Source organism: Canis lupus, chromosome 21 (genome assembly GCF_011100685.1).
Source record: "Canis lupus familiaris isolate Mischka breed German Shepherd chromosome 21, alternate assembly UU_Cfam_GSD_1.0, whole genome shotgun sequence".
Taxonomy (NCBI): domain Eukaryota; kingdom Metazoa; phylum Chordata; class Mammalia; order Carnivora; family Canidae; genus Canis; species Canis lupus.
Window position 1 is genome coordinate 6,078,559 of NC_049242.1, and position 23,911 is coordinate 6,102,469.

The 23,911-nt window shown below is 38.9% G+C and overlaps 1 protein-coding gene across 4 annotated transcripts in view; it reads right to left on the reverse strand.

Annotated features, from left to right (window-relative positions):
• Window positions 1-2,902: 2,902 nt before the first annotated feature.
• LOC485121 (lysine-specific demethylase 4D) overlaps window positions 2,903-23,911 on the reverse strand; it is a 35,033-nt gene continuing 14,024 nt past the window's right edge. For all 4 annotated transcript variants that reach the window (XM_038568273.1, XM_038568274.1, XM_038568271.1 and 1 more), the window contains one exon: window positions 2,903-5,394. In XM_038568273.1, coding sequence (XP_038424201.1) covers window positions 3,476-5,050 — 1,575 coding nt within the window. In that variant the 5' untranslated portion in view covers window positions 5,051-5,394 and the 3' untranslated portion in view covers window positions 2,903-3,475. The remainder of the gene's footprint in view (window positions 5,395-23,911) is intronic.

Below are 23,911 nucleotides of genomic sequence, written 5' to 3' on the forward strand. Positions count from 1 at the left end.
AAATCAACCTATCTTTTGCTAGTAAAATAACTGTTTTTTGTTTTTAAGGTTGATGGGACCCAGACCCAGACTTAGACCACTGGCTCCCACATTCTCAGGTCTATGGACTTATGCTGAATTTCACATTTCTGGTTCTCCAACTTGCAGAACATCAGTCCCGCAGATTATGGGATTTCTTGGCCTCTGTGAATCAATTCCTATAACAAAAGCTCCTCTAATGTGTATCTAGATACCCTATTGGTTCTGTTTCTCTACAGAACCCTAATTCAATTACATAAAAAAATTAAAAGATATTACAGTCTAGAAGTTTTTCATCATATAAAAAACAAGGAATTAGTATCCTGAATATCACAAAACTTCTACAGATTAAAAAAAAAAAAGTCAACTCCCAAAAAGTAGGCAAAGCCTGAGAATAGGCAATATACAAAAGAAAAAAAAATCCAAATGGCCAATAAATATTAAAAGATGTTGCAGGATCAATAACAATGAGACAAATACAATGAAATACTAATTTTTATTCATTTACATTAGGAATAATAAAAGTATGTGATAATTTTTTAAATGGGCCAAGATATGGAGAAACCAGAACTCTCCCACAATGCCAGTGGAGATATAAATTGGAGGCCAATATTGACTGTTCTAAGAAAGTTGAAAATGAACATAAATACAACTCAGTCATCCAATGTCTTTGTACAAAGCTGTTCAGTAAAGCATTGTTTGAATTATGAAATATTTGGAAATAATCTGGTTGTTCATCAGCAGAAGATGAATAAAATAAAAATTGACACCAGATGATTTCTTTTTGGATTAAGATCTATATATAGCAATGTCTTTAGAGCTTGTGAATGTCATATTTTTTAAAAAGGTAATGGGATAAAAGTGATAAAACCACACATGCCATATTACCTTTGGCTGCATATATTTTTGTCTGTAAACTTGAATATACACTGAATATTTCTCAGAACTGAAGAGAGGCCTAGGAAAGAGCATGGCATGAAAACAAAGGTGGCACTCTCCTGGCCTTCGTACAACTGTTATACCTCTTGCTTTTCCAAGATTGAGTATAGGAAAAACTTATTGGACAAAGAGAAACAGCAAGAGATGAGTGTCTTTTACTGAGAAGAGAAGTCCAAACTGAAGGTCCAAATTGAGTGTGTTGACACAAAGTAAAATAGGATTTTGAATAAAATTACTTGAAGAAGCCCCTTCAATACCACCCCACCTCCGGTCATTTCAAGAATACTAGTTTAGAAAACAGTGTATCGATACAGCTAAACTATATTCTTAATATTGTTTGTCCCTACTGAGCCAAAGAAATAGAAAATCACATTCAATACATAGAGGAGGGGACACCTGGGTGGCTCAGTGGTTGAGGGTCTGCCTTCGGCTCAGGGCGTGATCCTTAAGTTCCAGGATCGAGTCCCACATTGGGCTCCCTGCATGGAGTCTGCTTCTCCCTCTGCCTATGTCTCTGCTTCCCTCTTTGTGTCTCTCATGAATAAATAAAACCTTAAAAAAAATAGGAGTGCAATGAGAAAAATATTTTCTGAAAATTGTTTTTTCCCCCTTTAATCCTTCCCTCGACCCTATTTTAATGCCAGACTTTCCAGGGCATCTATCTGCCGGGGAAGAAGAGATTGTGATATTACTGACATATAATGAGAATTTCAATTTCTAAAATGGAAAATAGGAATATGTCTGCTACCAAGTAGACTTCCACCTCCCATTAGGAAAGACAAAGCTGCCTAGCTGCGTAGTGTAGAAATGAGACACAGGTTTTGGCTGCCCCACAATCAGCACTTCAGACCAGCACTACCTTTCATTACTCTTGCCTTCAGGTTTATATGGGGCTTCCAATTCCAGAGCTTTGCTGAATTTCTGTGGGGGAGAGCTGGAGGGAGGGGAGGGGTGGTTTGCTTCTCTGAAATGTTTCCTTCTGTAGCCAAACCATCATTTTCGATTTCCAAGGTTTATTCTGAGTTTTTCCACTTCTGTGCATTTTCAATACTAACATTGAAATAACCATCAATTCTCCCTAGTGTTACTTAGACCTTCTAAGTACTTCTTCTGCCCCCCAATTGTCACAGAAAAACTGCTTGTTTAAAAATGTAAATCACAGCATGTCGAGGGCTGCTTCAAACTTCCATGCCTTCTCATTTCAAGGTGAAAAAGAGTTCAAATACTTTACATGAGCCACAAGAGCCTGCTCCCTGTACCCTGTCTCTCTCTTTCTTCCTCTCCATGCCTCAAATGAGCTTTCTAATTCTTCCTGAGAAAACATAAGTTCCATGTTCAGTCTATTACAATGCTTGTTTCCTCTAAGGGGAAATCAGCTGTAGACCTTCCTGTTAGGTCTTGGAAAGGGTCTCCTGCTCAATGAAACCTCCCCCTGACTACTGGAACCCTGACCAGCCTCTGCCCATTCTGCTCTAGCATCCCATCCCCTTTTAGTTTCTTCACAGCACATATTATCAGGTGAAGTTATCTTGTTCATTTATTTGTGCACATGTTTACTGGGATGAATTGATGAACTTGCTACGTGAAATATGCAGACAGCATTGAAAAGGCAGTGCACACTCGGGGAGATGATATTCAGATGATGGTACGTTAGCCTTCTGCACGCTCACCCCCCAGCAGCTTCAGTGCTTCTGCCCAGCAAAGTACCAGGGGATTCTTGCCAAGTCATCCTTAAGGCAGAGTTGCAAATCAAACCCCCTCACCCCACCAGGCAGCTAGTACCCAATAACCATCCACCAAACTCATTCATCAATGAATGAATGCAGAGATGATTGCATACACAGTGCAGCCAGCCAATAAAAATCAGTCTTGTTTTGATGAATCAGAAATGTTTTGATACAATTATCCAAAAAAAGTACAGAAAAGAACAACCTTCATCCCTCAATTGGTTGAATGGACAATATTTATTAGAAACAGTCAGATTTGAACATTTTGGTTACCTTTAATATGTTTGTGAACAAATACTGATGAGAACACAGTTTGAATAACATCAAAGACTCAGAAAGATGATGAATTATTTTCCGAGTCTCTACTGACCATTTGGTCAAAAGGCCCTAGTTTTTTCAAGAAAATGGGAAAGGGGAGGGGGGAGTGGACAGGGAAGGAGATTGAGGAGAACCAAACCCAGCAGCATTTATAGTTGACCCAGAGGATAGGAGATGAGGCTCTGGTGACCTTGGCAGGACCCAGTTCACAGAGACACAAGAGTGCCTAGTGGATGAAACCTGCTGGCAACATGGGAAATCAGCATGTCCAAAGACATCCTAGGGTCTGGCAGGAAGAACAACTATGGCAAACTTGGTAAGGAACATGGACTCAACGTCTCAGTGGCAACATCAAAGGACTCTCAAGCAAGACCTGTGACTTGCAAGCTCGCCCAAAGATCTGTTGTTAATGTGGCCAGTCTCCAGCAGCCTCCACACACAAGAGCAGTGGGTTACAAAGGTGCCCCCTGGGTTTAAGGAACAGGGGCACAGGCAGACCAGGAAGCCTCAGCGGGTTGCTGGAGCCCGGGACTCAGCGGTGCAGGGCTGTGCATCCAGCCTCCACCCACAGGCGGGGGCTGAGCCTCCGAGTGCTGAGCCGTGTGCCCGGTTCCCACCGAGAGGCGCCTCTTGGCCCGGGCCTGGGTGCCAGATCCCTGAGCCCCCTGTTCCCGGGGACGACGACCAGGACCACACCTACCGGTCGAGGGCTGCAGATCTGGGGCAGAGGGAGTGAGGGTCGGTGGCCGGGTGGGGCCGGGGCCCCGGGAGGTGCGGCCGGCAACAGCACCAGCCCGGCCGGCAGAGGAGCTCTGGGTGGGCGAGGGGCGCGGAGAGGCCGGGCGCAGAGGGGCGCGGCGGCGGGTGCCCTGACCTGCCGCCACGGGGCGAGGGGCACGCGGGGCGCGGCGCGGTGGGAGGTGCCTCAGGCCCAGCGCGGCCCTCCCCGGGGCTCGCACCCCCCGCCAGGCGCTCAGCTCCCGGCTGTCCGCGGCCGTGGGCTCCGTGTGGTCCACAGCAGCCCGGTCCTGCCCGCGCTTCCACAGCTCATAGCGCTCAGGCTGCAGGATGCGCACGAAGGCGTCCATGGAGAAGGTGACCCTGGCCTCCCCGCAGCTGCACTGAGAGGCCACTTTGCCGTAGTCGATCCAGCGCGCGGTGGCGAAGTTGATGGCCTCTGCGCAGTTGAAGCCGTGGTTGAAGCCAGAGTGGTAGCCGTAGGGAAACGTCACCATGAACTCGCCAGCCTCCTGGGTGACCCGACTGAAGGGGATCCCGCTGTCCCTGAGGACCGTGGGCGAGATGAGAGCCACCTTGTGCCTCAGGAAGGCCTCGCAGGTGCGGGCGCTGCCCGGGAAGAGCTCCCTGGCCAGGCGTTCCAGGCGCTGGCCGTGCTCGGGGGGCACGGCGTACCAAGTCTTGGGCTGCCCGAAGTGCAGGTAGTTGATGCTGTACAGGTCCATGTCCTCCGTGTGCCAGGCGAAGGCGGTCTTCCACATGCCGAAGTACAGGTAGGGGGTGTTGACGCCCTCGATGACCACGCCGCACTCCTGCTCCAGCAGGTCTTGAATGGTTCCCAGGTGCCCAAGGTTCCACTCCTTCGTGTTTTCATCAAACAAGGAGCCGCTGATGTCAGCACCATAGATCGGAGAATCATAGAGACGGGTTTTCCAGTATTTTCGCTCCAAATCCTCAAAATCCAGGTGTGGTGGAGTCCGGTATTTTATGCTGTTTGCCAGTTGGCGATACTCCCCCACTGTCGTGGCTCTCTTCTTCTTATGGTATTGAGTAAACACACCTGCCTGCCCGGAGACCACCTGCTGGAGGGGAGTTGCTATTAAGATGTCACTGATATCATCGTAGTTCTGTCTGGCTTTCCATTCCTTGGGTGGAATCACCTTGGCGAGGCCCGCTCGGTGTGCACCTTGGGACTCCATGTAAGCAATATACTTATCAAAATCATTAAACTCTTCTTTGGTTGGATGAAAAATCATTATGGTACAACTTGCATTCTGAGCACAGTTGGCCTTGGATTTCATGGCTTCCATTATAAGCACCAAACTCCAAAGTTTTTAGGTATGTTCTGGATAGTTGATGATGCTGGAAAATGCTACTTTTTCAAAAATGGATTTGAGTGCCTGAGTCAGCAGGAACCACCAGTGGACTTTTATGCCAAAGAAGTGATAACGTTTATTAGGCTTGCTGATTCATCAGGGAACAACACTCTCAACAGAAGAGTTGCCCAGAATTAATGGTGGCTAAGCCTGTGATGCTCCTCAGTCAGATCCAGCTCTGTTCTCTGAGGTCTGTTGAATCACTGAGTCTGTTGAATCACCCACTGTTGAGTGGGTATCCTTAAGGATATATCTTCGGGGCAGTGTTTAGAGAAAGCCTATAAAGAATACAAAAAGGTTGACAATCAATGTTGGAAAAGTTATTAAAGACTTAAAAATAAAATACCACCATGGAATATTATTGCATATTCAAAGAAAGGCTAAAATAAGATTGACAAAACAAGAGGTGGTATGGATGTGGAACAATGGGAATTGTCATACTCTGGTAAAGAGACTGGAAATCATTACATGTACCTTGGAGAACTTATTGGATAGTATATACTAACATTGAGCATCTGTACATGTAAAGCTAACATATGCATGTGCTATGATTGAACTGTTACCACATGCCTAGGTAACATACATGGCTCTGCACTGAAAGCCACCTCCAAGAATGTTCATAACATTATTTCTAGTAGCCAAATACTGGAAACAACCTAAATGCCCATCAATGGACAAATACATTCTGGTCTATTCATACAATGGTATATAATGCAGCAATGAGAATAAACAAAAACACACAGAAATATAAAAATAATTGTATAAACATTATACTGAGCAAAATCATCCAGACTCAAAAGATCTATTCCATGATTCCATTTTTATAAAGATAAAAATGAGGCAAAGTAATCTATACTAGAAGTCAGAGTAGTGGTTACCTTTGGGAAAGAGAAAGATTATCAGTGGGGGCATAAGGGAGCCTCTGGAGCAATGTTAATATTCTAGTTCTGAACCGAGGTGCTAGTTACACAGCTATTAGTAGAGCTAATGTGATAATTCATCAAGGTATGATGATTTTTACAAATTTCCATATATTTATCTAAAAGTAGAGTTTAGGTGCAGCTCAGCCACAACAGTAGGGTGCACACAGCACACATAGTAGACATCTCTGAAGTGCCTGGTTCTGGTAAAGAGGGGGCATTATGCTAAAGGGTGCCACAGGACTTCTTCCTTATAGGGCCACCATTTGCCAAGAAAGGAGACATAGCTGACTTTCCTAATACATAGAAACAGACACAGAGTTTGAAAAAATGAGGAGACAGAGAAATATGTCCCAAACGAAAGAACAGGACAAAACTAAGCAAGAGCTAAATGAAATGGAGATAAGCAAAATGCCTGATGGAGAATTCAAAGTAGTGACCATAAAGATACATAAAGACTTGAGAAGAGAGTGAATGATCTCAGTAAGACATTCGACAAAGAGATAGAAAATATAAAAAGGAACCAATCAGAGATAAAATAATTCAACTGAAATAAAAAAAATAATACACTGGAGGGAATCAGTAGCAGATTACAGGAGGCAGAAGAGCAGATCAGCAATCTGGAAGACAGGGTAATGGAAAGCAACAAAGCTGCACAGCAAAAAGAAAAAAAGAAAAAGAAAATGAGAATAAGTTTAAGGAACTCCATGACATCATCAAGAGTAATAACATTGCATCATAGGGGCCCCAGAAGAAGAGAGAAGTGGGTAGAAAATTTATTTGAGGAAATAACTCAAAACTTCCCTAATCTGGGAAAGGAAACAGACATCTAGGATTCAGGAAGCACAGAGAGTCCCCCAAAAGATTAACCTAAAGAAAAAAAAGAAAGAAAGAAAAAAAAATTAACCTAAAGAGGTCCACACCAAGAATGTAATAATTAAGGTGGCAAAAATTAATAATAAAGAGAGAATTTTAAAAGCAGAAAGAGAAAATAGTTACATATGAAGAAAATCTCATAAAGCTATCAGCTAATTTTTCAATCGAAACTTTCAGGCCAGAGAGAGTGGCATGATATATTCAAAGTAAAGAAAGAAAGAAATCTGCAACCAAAAATACTCTAACTAGCACCATTATCATTCAGAATAAAAGAAAAGACAAAGAGTTTCCCAGACAAACAAAAGTTAAATGAGTTCATCACCCCTAAAACAGGCTTATGAGAAACACTAAAGGGAATTATTTGAGTATAGGAAAAAGGCTATAAGAAAATTATGAAAGGAAAAAATTTCACAGGCAAATGCAAACGTAGATTAATCACTTATAAAATCAGTATGGAAGTTAAATCACAAAAGTGGGAAAATCAACTAAATCTAAAAAATATCAGTCAAGGGACTCATAAAATAAAAGTATATAAAGTAAGGCATCATATACATAAAACATGGGAAGGAGAAGTAAAAATTTAGCGCTTTTAGAATGTGTTCAAACTTAAGTAACCATTAACTTAATATATAGACTCCTATATGTAGAATATATTCTATATAAACCTAATAGTAACCAAAAATCAAAAACCTATAATACATATACATAAAAAATAAAGAGAAAGGAATCCAAACATACCACTATAAAAAGCCATCAAACCACAACGGAACAGAGTAAAGGAAGAAAAAAGCAAAAACAAATGACAAAAACAAATGTAGATGTGAAACAAGTAGCAAAATGGCAATAAGTACATACCTATCAATAATGACCTTTTTTTTTTCCCAATAATTACTTTAAATGTCCATGGACTAAATGCTCTAATCAAAAGACATAGGATGACTGAATGGATAAAAAAGCAAGACCTATCTATATGCTGCCTGTAAGAGACTCATTTCAGATCTAGACACATGCAGATTGAAAAGGATGGAAAAACATTTACCATGCAGATAGAATTTGAAAGAAAGCTATGGTAGCAATACTTACATTAGACAAAATAGACTTTAAAACAAAGGCTATAATAAGAGACAGAGAAGGATACTACATAATGATAAAGGGAACAATCCAACAAGAGGATATAACAATTGCATATATGCACCAAATATGGGAGCACATAAATACATAAAGCAACTATTGACTGACATAAAGGAAGAAATTGATAGTAATACAATAATAGTAGGGGACTTTAACTCCCATTTACATCACTGGATAGATCATGCAGTTGGAAAATCATAAGGAAACAGTGGCTTTAGATGACACATTGGACCAGATAGATAGACCTAACAGATATTGAAAATATTCCATTCCCAAAGAGTGGAATACACTTTCTTTTCAAGGGCTCAAGGACCGTTCTCCAAAATAGATCACATTAGGCCACAAAACAAGTCTCCGTAAGTTCAAAAAGACTGAAATCATACCATGTATCTTTTCTGACCACAACAGTATGAAACTAGAAATCAAGAAAAAATCTGGAAAGAACTAAAATATAGATACTAAATAATATATTATTAAACAATAAATGGGTTAACCAAGAAATCAAAGAGGACATAAAAAAAATACATGGAGAAAAATAAAAATGAAAAAAAAAAAACTGTGCAAGAACTTTGGGATGCAGCAAAAGCTGTCCTAAGAGGGAAGTTTATAGCAATACAGATCTACCTCAAGAAACAAGAAATATCTTACATAAACAACCCAGGCTTTCACCTAAAGGAAATAGAAAAAGAACAAACAAAACTCAAAGCTAGTAAAAAAAGAAAGAAGAAAGAAAGAAAGAAAGAAAGAAAGAAAGAAAGAAAGAAAGAAAGAAAGAAAAAGAAATAAAAAGGATTAGAACAGAAATCAATGAAATAGAAACTAGAAAAACCAATAGAACAGCCCAGTGAAATGAGGATAAGATAAACAAAATTGATAAACCTTTAGCCAGACTTATCAAGAAAAAAGAGAGAGGACTCCCTATAAGTAAAATCAGAAACAAAGGAGAATAACTGACACCCCAGAAATAAAAAGGATTATAAGATAATATTATGAAAAATTATATGCCAACAAATTAGACAACCTAGAAGAAATAAATTCTTAGAAATATATAATCTTCCAAAACTGAATCAGAAAGAAACAGAAAATTTGAACAGACCAATTAATAGCAATGGAATTAAACCCATAATCAAAAAGCTTCCAAAACACAAACGTCCAGAACCAGATGGCTTTACAGGTGAATTCTACCAAGCATTTATTTATTTTTTTTTTCTACCAAGCATTTAAAGAAGAGTTAATATGTATTATTTTTTTAAAAAGATTTGATTTGTTTATTCATGAGACACACAGAGAGAGGCAGAGACATAAGGTAAAGGGAGAAGCAGGCTGCCTGCGAGTAGCCCGATGCGGGACTTGATCCCAGTACTACGGGACCACGAACTGCGCCAAAGGCAGATACTTAACCACTAAGCAACCCAGGTGCCTGAGTTAATACCTAGTTTTGCCAAACTATTCCAAAAAAATAGAAGAGGAAGGAAAATTTCTAAATTCATTCTATGAGGCCAGCATTACCCTGATATCAAAACCATATAAAAACACCACAAAAAAAAGAGAACTAGAAGCCAATATCTCTAATGAACATACATGCAAAAATTGTCAATAAAATATTAGCAAACTGAATCCAACAATATTATTTAAAAAATCATTCACCATCAAGTGGAATTTATTCCTGGAATGTAAGGGTAATTAGAAATTCACAAATGAAGCAACATGATACATCACATCAATAAGAGAAAAGATAAAAACCATATGATCATCTCAATAGATGCAGAAAAAGCATCTGACAAAGTGCAACATCCATTCATGATAGATTCAAAATAGGTTTATTTTTGCCATAGTAAAGGCCATATATGAAAAACTTGTAACTAACATACTCAATGGTGAAAAATTGAGAGCTTTTCCTCTAAGATTAGGAACAAGATAGGGACATCCATTCTCATCACTTTTATTCAACACAGTACTGGAAGTCCTAGCCACAGCATCAGATAAGAAAAAGAAATAAACGACATTCAAATTGGCAAGGGAGAAGTAAAACACTATTTGCATATAACATGAAACTATATTAACAAAATCCTAAAGACTCCACCAAAAAATCACAAGAACTAATAAATGAATTCAGTAAGGTCTTAGGATACAAAATCAATGTACAGAAATCCATTACATTTCTATACACAAATAATGAAGCAGCAGAAAGAGAAGTTCAAGATAACAATCCCATGTACAATTGCACTAAAAGTTATAAAATAGCTAGGAATAAACTTAACCAAGGAGGTGAAAGACCTATACTCTGAAAAACTATAAACACTGATAAAAGAAACTGAAGAAGTCACAAACAAATGAACAGATAATGCTCATGGACGGAAAGAACCAACATTGTTAAAATCTCATACTATTCACAGCAATCTGGAGATTTAATGCACTCCCTATCAAAATATCAACATTTTTCACAGAACTAGAACAAATAATCCTAAAATTTGTATGGAACCACAAAAGACTGAATATCCAAAGCAATCTTGAAAAACAAAGTTGGAGGTATCACAATATCAGATTTCAAGATATAGTACAAAGCTGTAGTAATCAAAATAGTATGGTACAGGCACAAAAATAGGCTCATAGGTCATTTGAACAGTAAAGAGAGCCCATTAGTAAAACCATGCTTCTACGGTAAATTAATCTATGACAAAAGAGGCAAGAATATGCAATGGGAAAAAGACAATCTCTTCAACAGATAGTGCTGGGAAAACTGGACAGCTACATAAAAAAGAATGAAACCAAACCACTTTCTTTTTTTTTTTTTTCCAAACCACTTTCTTATGCCATACACAAAATAAATTCAAAATATTAAGGACCTAAATGAGGAGACCTGAAATCTTAAAATTCCTAGAAGAAAACATAGGCAGTAATTTCTCTGACATCAGTCCTAGAAATATTTTTCTAGATACGTCTCCGCAGGTAAGGGAAACAAAAGCAAAAATAAATGATTGGGGGTAGATCAAAATAAAACTTTTTGCAAAGCCAAGGAAATCATCAACAAAACAAAAAAGCAACCTATAAATGGGAGAAGATATTTGCAAATGATATATCTGATAAGGAGTTATATCCAAAATATATAAGAAGCTTACACAACTCAACACCAAATACAAACAGACAAAACCACACACCAATCTGATTTAAAAATGGGCAAAGGAACTGTTGGGGATTTACCCCAAAGATACAAATGCAATGAAACGCCGGGACACCTGCACCCCAATGTTTATAGCAGCAATGGCCACGATAGCCAAACTGTGGAAGGAGCCTCGGTGTCCAACGAAAGATGAATGGATAAAGAAGATGTGGTTTATGTATACAATGGAATATTCCTCAGCTATTAGAAATGACAAATACCCACCATTTGCTTCGACATGGATGGAACTGGAGGGTATTATGCTGAGTGAAGTAAGTCAGTCGGAGAAGGACAAACATTATATGTTCTCATTCCTTTGGGGAATATAAATAATAGTGAAAGGGAATATAAGGGAAGGGAGAAGAAATGTGTGGGAAATATCAGAAAGGGAGACAGAACGTAAAGACTGCTAACTCTGGGAAACGAACTAGGGGTGGTAGAAGGGGAGGAGGGCGGGGGGTGGGAGTGAATGGGTGACGGGCACTGGGTGTTATTCTGTATGTTAGTAAATTGAACACCAATAAAAAATAAATTTAAAAAAAAATGGGCAAAGGACCTGAATAGACATTTTTCCAAATACCAGCATACAGATGACCAAAAGACACATGAAAAGATACTCAACATCACTAATTATCAGGGAAATGCAAGTTAAAACCACAATGAAATATCATTTTAAATATGTCAGAATGGGGATCCCTGGGTGGCGCAGCGGTTTGGCGCCTGCCTTTGGCCCAGGGCGCGATCCTGGAGACCCGGGATCGAATCCCACGTCCGGCTCCCGGTGCATGGAGCCTGCTTCTCCCTCTGCCTGTGTCTCTGCCCCTCTCTCTCTCTCTCTCTCTCTCGATCTGTGTGACTATCATAAATAAATAAAAATTAAAACAAAAATTAAAAAAAAATAAATATGTCAGAATGGCTAAAATAAAAAGAAATAACAAGTATTGGCAAGATGTGGAGCAAAAGGAACCCTCGCATACTGTTTGTTGGTAGGTATGCATATTGGTGCAACCACTGTAGAAAACAGTATACAGTTTCCTCACGAAATTAAAAATAGAATTATATGATCCACTAATTCCACTACTGGGTACTTACCCAAAGAATATGAAAACACTTATTTTCAAAGACATATGCACTCCTATGTTTACTGAAGCATTATTTACAACAGCCAAGATATGGAAGTAACTCAAGTTCTAGCAATAGATGAATGGATAAAGAAGAAATGGAGTTATTACTAAGCCATAAAAAAGAATAAGACCTTGCCACATGTAACGACACGGATGGACCTAGACTTATAATGCTAAATAAAATAAATCAGATAGAGAAAGACAAATGATTCCACTCATATGTGGAATTTAAAAAACAAATGAACCAATAAAAAGAAACAAAAAACATTTAAATTTTTTTTAACTTTTAAAATTTTAGTTCCAATATACTTAACATACAGTTTTGTATTAGTATACAGGTATAGTGTTTCAACAACTCAACACATTATCATGCTTAGTACTGGGTAATATATAGAATTGTTGAATCATTACATACCTGAATCTAATGTAACATTGCCTGTTAATTATACCTCAATAAAAAAAGAAAAATAATAAAAGAAAAGAAAAATAGAGTTTAGGTATTAAGCTAGCACTAAAGAAGACTAAGAGACATATTTCATTGTATTAAAAGGAGAGTGAAAATAAATAAATAAATGCATACATACATACATAAAAGAGTGGTTGAGAACAAATGAACTAAGCATTGAATTGAAGGAACTAGAAAATTGGCAGAAGGAGGAGGAATAAAGATGACATTAATGAAATATATGCAAAACAGGGATGAAGACCAAAAATGTTCTGTGAAGAGACTAATAAAAGCAACACACCAGTGTACAACTGATCATAAGAGAGAAGATAAAAAGCAATACTAGGAACTAAACAGTACACAAATCTAATAATATGATAGAAAAAAAAAACTTAAATTTCTAAAGAAAAGCTTATCAGCATCTTGACACCAATATTTTCAAAAGGGAACAATTTTCTACAGAGGAAATATATCCAAAATGGACCCAAAAAACCTAGAAAGCATAAACACAAAAATGTAAGAATCCAGTTCAAAGTATGACCCCTAAAGGCCCAAAAGATACATTATATTATAGGCAAATCTGGCAAATTTCTAAGAAACAGGTAACTCTTAGTAATGCAAATTCTCTCAGAGTATAGAAAAAGTTAGAATGCTACTCAGATGCAGTTATTATGTCTGATAACAAAATCAGAAGAGGACAACAGAAAATTAAGCTATAGGTCATCTTTAGTTATAAACATAGATGAAAGCTACATAGGATGTTATCTAACCAAATAAAGCAATATATTAAAAGAATAATACCTTATGACCAAATGGAACGTATCCCAGAATGCAAGGATGTTTCAACATCCAAAAATCTAATGATATAATTCAGAATATTGACAAAGAAAATGAAAAATATAATCTTGTAGGTACCAAAACACCATTTGATGAAATTTAACAGTCATGACTTTAAAATTCCTTACTTGTAAAGAACTAAGAAATATTTCTATAGTAAGATAAAAGGATTTCAATGTAGGGGGCACCTGGGTGGCTCAGCGTTAAGCGTCTGCCTTTGGCTCATGTCATGATCCCGGGGTCCTGGGATTTAAATAAAAATCTTTTTTTTTAACATTTTTTAAAATTTTTATTTATTTATGATAGTCACAGAGAGAGAGAGAGAGAGAGAGAGAGGCAGAGAAACAGGCAGAGGGAGAAGCAGGCTCCATGCCCCGGGAGCCCGATGTGGGACTCGATCCTGGGTCTCCAGGATCGCGCCCTGGGCCAAAGGCAGGCGCTAAACCGCTGTGCCACCCAGGGATCCCTAAAAATCTTTTTAAAAAAGATTTCAATGTAAAAAATAGCAAATATCATTATTTACAGTGAAACAAAAGAAACATTCTTTAACAAGAAAAAAAGATGCACCAGCTACTTCATTAACGTAATCACAGAGGTCCATTAATACTGCTTGCTAATCCTTTTATACTCCCTTTTTCTTTAAAGATATTATTTATTTATTCATGAGAGACAGAGAGAGGCAGAGACACAGGCAGAGGGAGAGGCAGGCCTCCTGCAGGGAGCTTGATGCGGATTCAATCCCATTTGGGCATGCCTACTCCATCTCACTTAGAATCCTTCAAATGTACTAAAAGTCTGTACCTACATGATCTGGCCCACCATTACCTCTTTTTTTTTCTCTCTCTCTCTCTCTCTTTTAAGATTTTATTTATCTGAGAGAGAGAGGGAGGGAGGGAGCAATGAGGGGGGTGCAGAAGGACGGGCAGAGGGAGATGGACAAGCAGACTCTTTGATGAGCAGGGAGCCTGATGTGTCAGGCTCCATCCCAGGACCCTGGGATCAGGACCTGAGCCCTGAGCCGAAGGCAGCCACTTAACTTGCTGAGCCAACCAAGTGTCCCCCACCATTACCCTTGATGCTCAACATCACCACTTTCTACTCTACCCCTTGCTCCCTCAGTTCCAACCACATTCCTGTGTCTCAAAAAAGCCTGGAGTACTCCTGCCTGATTATCTTGCACACAGGCAACTTTCTTACCTTTCTCAGTCTCAGCTCAAATACCACCTTCTCTTGATAGTTCTGTTTTGGATAAAATTTGAGATGGTTTTCTCTCACGAAAACATATACTCTCTCAAAAAAGCACCTCAACTCCAAATGAAACATGAACTGATGATGATCAGTACTTATACATCTCTTCAAAATTCTAATTGGCCCCACCCCAACTTCTTCATCCCTAGTCCAATCACAATCTAATCCAATTTGCTATCCAACCATCTCTTCCGATTGAACCACTATTCCTTGTTCTAATAAATAGAACATTTATTATCATTTTCAATGTTACCAGCCCACAAAGCACAGGTGTTTTGCCTGAATTTTTTTTCTTGGAGATTTCTTTTTTCTTTTTCTTTTTCTTTTTTTAAGATTTAATTAATTAATTTATTTATTTGAGAGAGAAAGAGGGAATGAGCAGAGGGAGGGGCAGAAGGAGGGGCAAAGGAAGAGGGACAAGCAGACTCCCTGCTGAGTCGGGGAAGCCTCTGCTTTCAATTTGGAGGATCTTGATCCCAGGGTCCTGGGATCAAGCCCAGCTGCAGGCTCCCAGCTAAGCAGGGAGTCTGCTTCTCCCTCTCCCTCTGACCCTTGTTCATTCTCTCTCTCTCTCTCTCTCTCTCCTCTGCTCTCTCTCTCTCATGCTCTCTTTCTCTCTCTCAAGTAAATAAATAAAATCTTTTAAATAAATAAATAAAATTAAAACAATTTGTAAGCTCAAACAGAGCTGCTGTGGCTGGAGAAACTGATAAGACAACATGTAACTGAGTAAGGAGGAATGGCTGGGAGACGATATGGAGGGGTTAATGTTGCCCCTCTACTACAAGATAGATTACCTAGTCTTACCTATCAAGGGGAACAAATAAGCCTACTCTTATCTTAAGTTGGTGTGTGAAATCAGAGCAGACCTACTAGAGATTCTCAATCCACTTGGAGTCACATTACAAAATTATTGGAAACTTGTGAGTGGCTGTTTCTGGACAAAATCCCTGGAAGATTGCAGAAACCAAGAGCACATGCACATTCTGTGGGGTCTGGAGGTTATACAAATGTTAGGGCCCTCCCAGGAACAGAAAGATTTCCCTGGGAACACTGTCAGGATGGGAGGGGTAGTAGTATTATAGGAAAGCTAGCACAGTTGTTAGGGCATAAAACACCATTAGTATTTGGATCTGCATAAGAACCATGAGGAAGAATAGAAAACCTTGCAAAAGAAATGGGGTGAGGAGGAGTTCCTGGGGAGGAGTTAACCACATTATGGCTAGAGATCAAAGCATTTAATCTTACCCTACAGTCTTCCCAGTAAGACTACTAGGGATCACCTTACCTGCCACTGCTCAAAAATAATAGAAACCACCCACATCTTCTATGGTTACCAAGAGTCTTGGCACCAGAAGTCCCTCCACCTTATTTGAGGTATATTCAGACAAGAAGAAGCTGGGGCTAGGGCCCCATCCTCTCCCATTGCCATTTTCCTGCGTTTCTTTCTTATGAAACACAAATCCTTTTTCCTTTGGGTCTGGGGTCTGAGGCAAAAAAAAAAAAGCCAAGGAAGGGCTTGTTCTCTGTGACCTGATGGCTTTTGTAAAAGTGTACCAAACAAATATTTGCTGCTGATTCAAATGCCAATGGTAGGGGCACTTTGGGTTAGCAGTGGTAGCTCTCAGCACTTCTGCTTTAGATGGACCCTAAGTCACTAAAGAATCTGCAGAGGTGGCATAAGGAGGATCTCCTTTTCCAACTTTAGTGTCTAATGACAAAAGGAGGGTTACAGCTGCCAAAACAATCTTTAGGGCTCTATAGAACTTATTGAGTAAGGGGAGTAGATGACAATCTGGCTCATCCTTGAGGGAGCATGACAAAGATTGAGTGGAAGTCAAATAATATCTCCCTCTTCCTATTCCAGATATAACTGATGAGCCCTCAAGAGTCTTGGGGATGGATGGTTATGAAGGAGAAGCAATGTCCAAAAATGACCCCAGATGATCACCCTAGAATGCCTGAACCATAGGCTTAGGCCAGATCCCTTCCCTTAGCTGAATAAGAAGTGCTCATGGTCAGCTTCCTATGGGGATAATGGCTTGCTTCCCATGGCTAGAGAAAAATACCATCCAAAAGGACTCAATGTCCCCAGATGTCTCCTTAAGTGCAGGGCCCAGAAAATAGGATAATTGGCTGGTATGACATCTAGACAGCTTGATTCACCAAGCAGTCTCTACGTATCTCTCCTGAAAAAGTTGCTGTCATTGAAGACCTATATGAAGCAAGAGCAGTGGGTGAAGGAGCCCTTCCACAAGAACAAAACCAAAGTTGTATCCAGCCTGCCTCCTGAACATGAGACGCCTCTCTGGAGAGATGCTAAAGAAATAGGGAGACTGTGTGTGCCTTGGTCTTTATGTGTTTCCTTAACTCATGCTGTATAACTTTGAAGTCTTGTCCCAAGCCTTGTCCAACTGGTGACCACCCCACAAAGACCTATCTAGCATGACAAAATTTTTTCCCATAAAGAAGGAGAAAATTTCAAAAGATAAGGAGAAAGCAAACAGTAAGGTGTCATCAGGGTTAATGTTTTCCCAGGCAAGTATATCTCAAGCAAAGAGGGACACTGATGCATTAGGTGGAGGTACAAGAAAGTGATGGTAATCACAGGCTGTTAAATCTATCCTGGGTTAAGAAAAGAAATGAGAACATGTGGGTGGTGATGGAGAATGAAACAGTATTTGATTTGTGGGCTGAGTTTCTCAAATAATCTTGTTAGAGCACTAGGAAATGGCAGCTAAGAAGAGAACGGGTGAAACAATTTTTTTTTAGGTTGGGCATTTTTGAACTGAATGTCCATCCTTTGATGTCTCGAAAACTTCCTTTTTATTTTACACTATTAAACCTCAAACTGTCTGCCTCTACTCACATTCTCTCAATCATTAAATTCTACCCCTTTTTAAGTGCATAAACATGACCCTTTTTCTTCCTTTACTGCCCCAACAAAACACCATCTGTTCTCTCACCTCCTACAGTTCTTTCTTAGCATGTATCCCTCAAACTTTATATAATGTGAGCAGCAAGAGTTACCTTTGAGATGGCATCTCAAAATTAGAGTTACCATCTCATTTTGCCAGGCCTTTTATTAAGCATTTCCTAATGTCTCTTTCAAACCTTACGACTAGTCTATGAAGTTGGTACCATCATTATCCTCATCTTATGGAGGAGAAACCAAGGTATAGAAAAATTTATACTTAACTCAATAGCTTGTGGTCCCAGTCTCTAGAGTGATTTCTGTATTTGTCTTACCTTCCATATAAACACATTTTGGAAGCATGATCTATGTCCTGTTCATTAGTGTATTTTCCAAGTGATCTTGGTACTTTATATAGTGTGCACTCCAAAAAAAAACTTTTTGCACTCCAAAAACTTACTGAAGAAATAATTAAGTGAGGCCATTTGGTATATACTCGGCAGCCCCTCTCCTCCTGGTCACATGCCATGCCATCTTCCTTCTTCATGCCCTCCTTTCTGAAGAGGATATACTCTTCATGGCTAATCTCATTTAAACTCCTCCAATCATCACCTGTCACTTGTTCCAGGACAGTCAATTAAATAATCACTATCTTCCTTGTCTTTTTTAAATTATCAGTCATCCACCTTTTTCCTAATTTAAGTTACTCTCCTTTCTCTCCCTTTCCTTTCAGTGCTTAATCTCTCAAAAGCTGAACTGAAAATAGTCTTTGTTCGCCACCCATTTCCTGATCTCTCTCTCTCACCCTCTGGTTCTGCTCTCACTCCTCCACTGAAATTGACCTGTCAATCATCAGATTGCCTCCTCCCAAAGGCAGTGCCAGGAGTTCCCCCTCCACCTTCCTCCTAAAATTCTGACCTCTGGGTGCTGTTCTTCTTCCTCCTCAAGCTGGTTCTTCTCTTAATCCCTGCTTCCACTTCCTCTTCCTACACACCAGTGCAAACTTACTTTGAAGCTCAAGTCTCTTAACTCTGTATTTCCTTCTCTCTTTACATTTCCCATTTATGCGCTCTCTCTCTTCAAAGATATTTCTTGTCATAATTTTCTATAATACCGACCTACCCCTAACTTTATTTTTCTTCCTTATCTTGGGTCAGCTCACTGAGCCCTAGTTAATCGCGTCTTTAGTACAAACTGGTCATCTTTCTCCTAAAACTAATTTTTAATTAGACACTCTTTTAAAGATATCCTTTAAAAAGACATCCTTTAGATGTCTTTATTTTTATTTATTTATTTTTAAAGTAGGCTCCATGCTGGGTTTGAACTCACAACCCTGAGATCAAGACTTAAGCTGAGATCAAGAGTCCAACCCTTCACCGACTGAACCATCGAGGTGCCCTTTCCTAGATGTCTTCATTTCTGCAGTTAATAGTTATCCTAGTCACTATCTGCCTCAGATATTAACCACTGTTTCTGCTGATAATATTGAAGTTCTGTGTTAAATAATAAAAGTTCCTTCTTGAGGTAGAACATCTATTTATCATTCATTGAAAATTATAACCATGGGATTTAGTGGCTGAATAAACTCTATTCTATAATCGACTCAAACTTCTCCCTATTATTGAAGTTACTTAATTTACATTTTCCTAACAATCATTACTTATAAATATGTATCCTATATTTCAGTACCTCAAACAGTATATATGGTAAAATACTGTTGAAATTAATGAAATTCCTTAGGTATGTGGCAATAAAATTACTGCATTGTAGGATTTAAATATCTTAAGATCTTCAACAAGTATTTCCAAAACTCTTCAGAAGGAATGCATCTTTTCACATCCTTACCACTGAGCAACTTTGGGGATGGGGGAAGGAAAAAGAAATGACGAATTTGGTAAGTGAAAAAGCGTAGCTCAAGTTTTCATTTACATTTCTTGGAGTACCATGAAGGTTGATTTTTTTTTTAATTTTTATTTTTTTTTTCTTTCCTATGAGCCATTTTCATTTCATCACATTCATTGGTTCATATTCTTTTCTATCTTTCTCTAATAGGGCCCTAGTGTTTTTTTCTCATCTGCCTATTATGAACACTTTACCTATTGCTCATATGAAAATTTTACATATTAAACCTTGTTAGATACATTCATAGGTTTTTCCCAGTTTCCCATTTCTTCATCTCTCTTTAATTTTACTTAACCTAAAATGCTTTTGACATATATTTCAGTGTTTTATGCTGTCAAGTCTCTTTTGCTTTGTAATGTCTCTTACATCTCTTTAGAAAGCTACTTCCCCATTCAGAGGGAGATAAGTATTATCTTACTTTTTTCCTTTTTATAAATTTTAATTTTCCCTCTAATTCTAATTTTAATTCTACCTTTGTTTTTGTTTTTGTTGTTGTTACATTGTGTTATTGTTTTGTGGGGATGAGTAAGGAATAGATGTAAATCTGATGCCTGGTCCTTTAAATATGTTCTGTTTGTTGTATGTTTTCCCTCTTTCTCCCACATTTTTAAGGGCTTTTCTTTATCCCAGTGGTCTTAATTTCATTCCAATCTCAAAATTTAGGTTCTTTAGTTTAAGGAAAGTTTTTAAGTTATTTCTTTGATGACTTCCCCTACTTTTTTTCCTCTGTAACATGAACTGCTGTTATTTGGATATCAGATCTCATGGACTGGACCTTTAATTTTTGGCACTTTTCTCTCCCAGTTTTCTATCCTTTTATCCCTATGCTCTCTCTTCTGAAGAACATCCTCATCTTTACCTTCCCAAACTCTTTCTGTGGTCTTTTCCATCTCTCTCAAAATTTTAATCTCCAATAGGTCATTTTTTATCCCTTTCTTGTGTATATGGAGCTTCCTTTTGTCCCCCCCCCCTTCATGTCTTATTGCCCTGTTCTTATTTCATAGGTACAGTTCTTCTATCTTCCTGAAAATATTAAAACATCAATGGCTTTTGAAGGTTTTTCTCCCCCTGCGTGGTATGCTTCTTCGAAATTTCCTTTAATTAATATTTTTGTTTCAGTTTCTATCTTTCAGTTTAAGACTTTCCTCAAATGTCTGGTGATCCTTAGTTGGCTCACATAGGAGAATAACACAAAAAACTGTTTAGAAGCTCAGGGTGCATGGTGATTATGTTTCCCTTTATGGCCATCTGTCTAGGCTGTTTCTTGGGAAAGTCTCTGATGCTGGTATCTGTGAGGCTGGTCATATTCAACAGTGATGAATCTTCCAATCTTCCTCTTAGAAGGGACAGGCCTGGCTTCCCTACCACATGGAAAAGGGGTCCTGAAATTTCTAATATCCAACTTGTAAATTTCACTAAGTCAGCTTGTTTTCCTTGTGACAACCGCACTCAACTGGAAATTTCCAGTCCAGAGTCCATCTTTTTTACCTACTCTAGAAAATGAAGCTTGGTCTTCATCAGGGTGAGAATGGAGCAGTTTAGGAAGGGAGGGGATCTGAGGCTCTCACTGCTTCTTAGACACACTTTCAAGAAATCCTAAGCCTTTGGGTTCTGTAGAGACAATTGTATTGCTCCTTGGCTTTTCTCACTGCCAATTTAGGATTCAGCTTTACAGGGTGTGGTAAATCAGTTTCTATTTGTCTGTCTTTAAATTTTGCTACTATCTTATCTCCTTCACCATTTTTCTTGCTTTGTAAATTATTCCATAAACCAAAAATCTTGTTACTGTTACTTCAGGGGAGTTTTAGAGGGAGCAAAGTAAATGACTGTACTTAAACCACTATCTTTATATATCTTTTTGTTTCCCCAAATATACTTCTCAAAAATACCTAACCCTGGGCTCAAATTCTTTTTCATTGTCCCTCTATGCTCTCCATCCCTCACTTTGCTAAACTATAACCCCTGCCTTCCAAACAAACCTCTTCCTTGAGAGACCCCCACCAACCCTAGGCCTCCCCACCAATTATTTGTCTGGGCCATTCATTTGGTGCTTAATACAAACTGTTGAAGTGGGAGCTCTCCAGAATGCTCTACTTGACAGCTTTCACCTCTAATGGATACTTGTCTAAAGTAATAAATCCTTTCTGTGAGATGTGCTTGCTTCTATTTCCAATATATCTGTATGTTTATGACCCATAAATTTCAAAATTCTCTTCTTGGTAAACTGCATGGAAAAGAGAAGATAAGAAGGTGATTTTTCCTGTGTACACTTTGTGCCTCAAATGCCAATATCTGACATCTATTTCCTATTTAGGAACATCCAGGAGTTTGGATATAGAGAAGACAGATGGTAGGGAAGTGTCAGGCATGAACAGGATAGATTAAGTTGTGACAGATTGGGACTTGGACTTTATTTGGTGGGGAGGACTTGGCCTTTAAATCAATTTAAATGTCACATTGTGGGAAAAAAAAGTCACATTATGATTTCATTGTGACATAATAAATTGAGCATGAAAATATTAATCTTATTAGAATCTTTTCTGTTTACTTTCCTCTTGTTACATGGATACTGGAGCAGTCACAGTGGTATCTAATAATAGAGAGAGGAAGGAGCCATGTCTTTTTTGAACCCCATTATCTCCAAGACATAGCCACTCTATGGAGCTTTGAGGCAACTTCTAACAGGCTTCTTTAAACTATCAATACATTTTAAATACTTTTTTTTGAGAGAGAGAGAGAGTCCGCACGTGCACGTGCCGTGAGTGGGGGCTGGGGAGGGGCAGAAGTTGAGGAGAGAATCTCAAGCAGACTCTGCACTGAGCATAGAGCCTGATGCAGGGCTCTATCCCATGACCTTGAGATTATGACCTGAGGTGAAACCAAGAATCAGACACTTAACCAACTGAGCAACCCAGGCTCCCCCAAATACACTTCTTGAGTAGCATGGAAGTCTGGTTCTTGGACTTCCCCAGAGATTCTAAACTACTTAATGTTTGGGGAAAAAATTGCAAAAACGAAACAAAACAAAAACCAAAAAAAAACCTTTTCCCTTAAATTTCTATAGTATGCACCTAAAGAACCCTGACAGGTATGCTTCCTATTCTCACTCCTCAAAAACAATCACTCTTTTTTTTAGCTGTTTCTTGTGTTTTCTTTTTCCAATATTTCTAGGCTTTTCAGTTTTAGATATTGTGGACAGTCATACTATAAAAGACAAATTTAATTCTCTTATGCGCCATCCCAACACAGACCTTCCCTACCCCATCATGTCATATAGCTATATCAATTTTTTTGGTTACATCAAGTCTATATTTTTACCATGCAAAACTAGTTACAGCTGATGATTGAATTTCCACGTACAAAATTGTATTTATTGGGGAGTTAATAACTGCCTCATTGTTTCATTTGCTTGGTTTCATAAATATTCATTCATTCCCAAATTCATTTCCAGTAGTGTAAATACATAAAACACATCAGGTACTAAGTCAGATTTCTCTCTTCAGAAATATTCTTCCTGGAGCCCTCCATATGCTTACTTGAATCTGACTGCTTAGTCTTTAGGTCACTGCATAGTCTGCAGCCTGGGGTTTCTGTTTATCATAATCCTGGGGATTCTCCTTCCCTTCTATGTTAGATCCCTGATTCTTCCCATCTCAGTCTTCTTTCCTGGTTTACCCCCTCATGTTGATGGAGCATATTCATTAGGAGCATTCTTGGAGGTCATATTAGAGATTATTAAGTAGCTCACAGAATCTCCAGAAGGACCAGAGAACAGGTTTTGGAGACTATGCATCTAGGAACGATACCCAAAGTATCCAACAATCTATATTAAGGTATTTCTATAACTTCTTTGGTCCAAGGTACTAAAGACCATGACCAATGGACCTTACTAACTAGAGCCTACGCCACTGCTGCCTCTGAAAGCTCACTGTCTCTCACCACCTCCTCCAGGAACAGATCCTATGCAAAACTGACCTTCTCACAGTTCTTCAAAGTGAGGTCTTTCATGGAAGTTTCTGATGGGAAAAGGCTAGGTCATATGCCTTACGTCTTTGCTGAAACAGATGCTGGATAATTGAGTTCTGGCTTCAATTTTGGAAAGGCAGGGGTCCTAATATGGGAATTTCCCCAAATATAAAAAGGGAATTCAAAGTTGGTCACAAATATAACAACTGTCTACTAAAGTTTGCCTGCCTGAAATGCCTTTTATTTCTACCTTTATGCTTTTCTTACAGGAT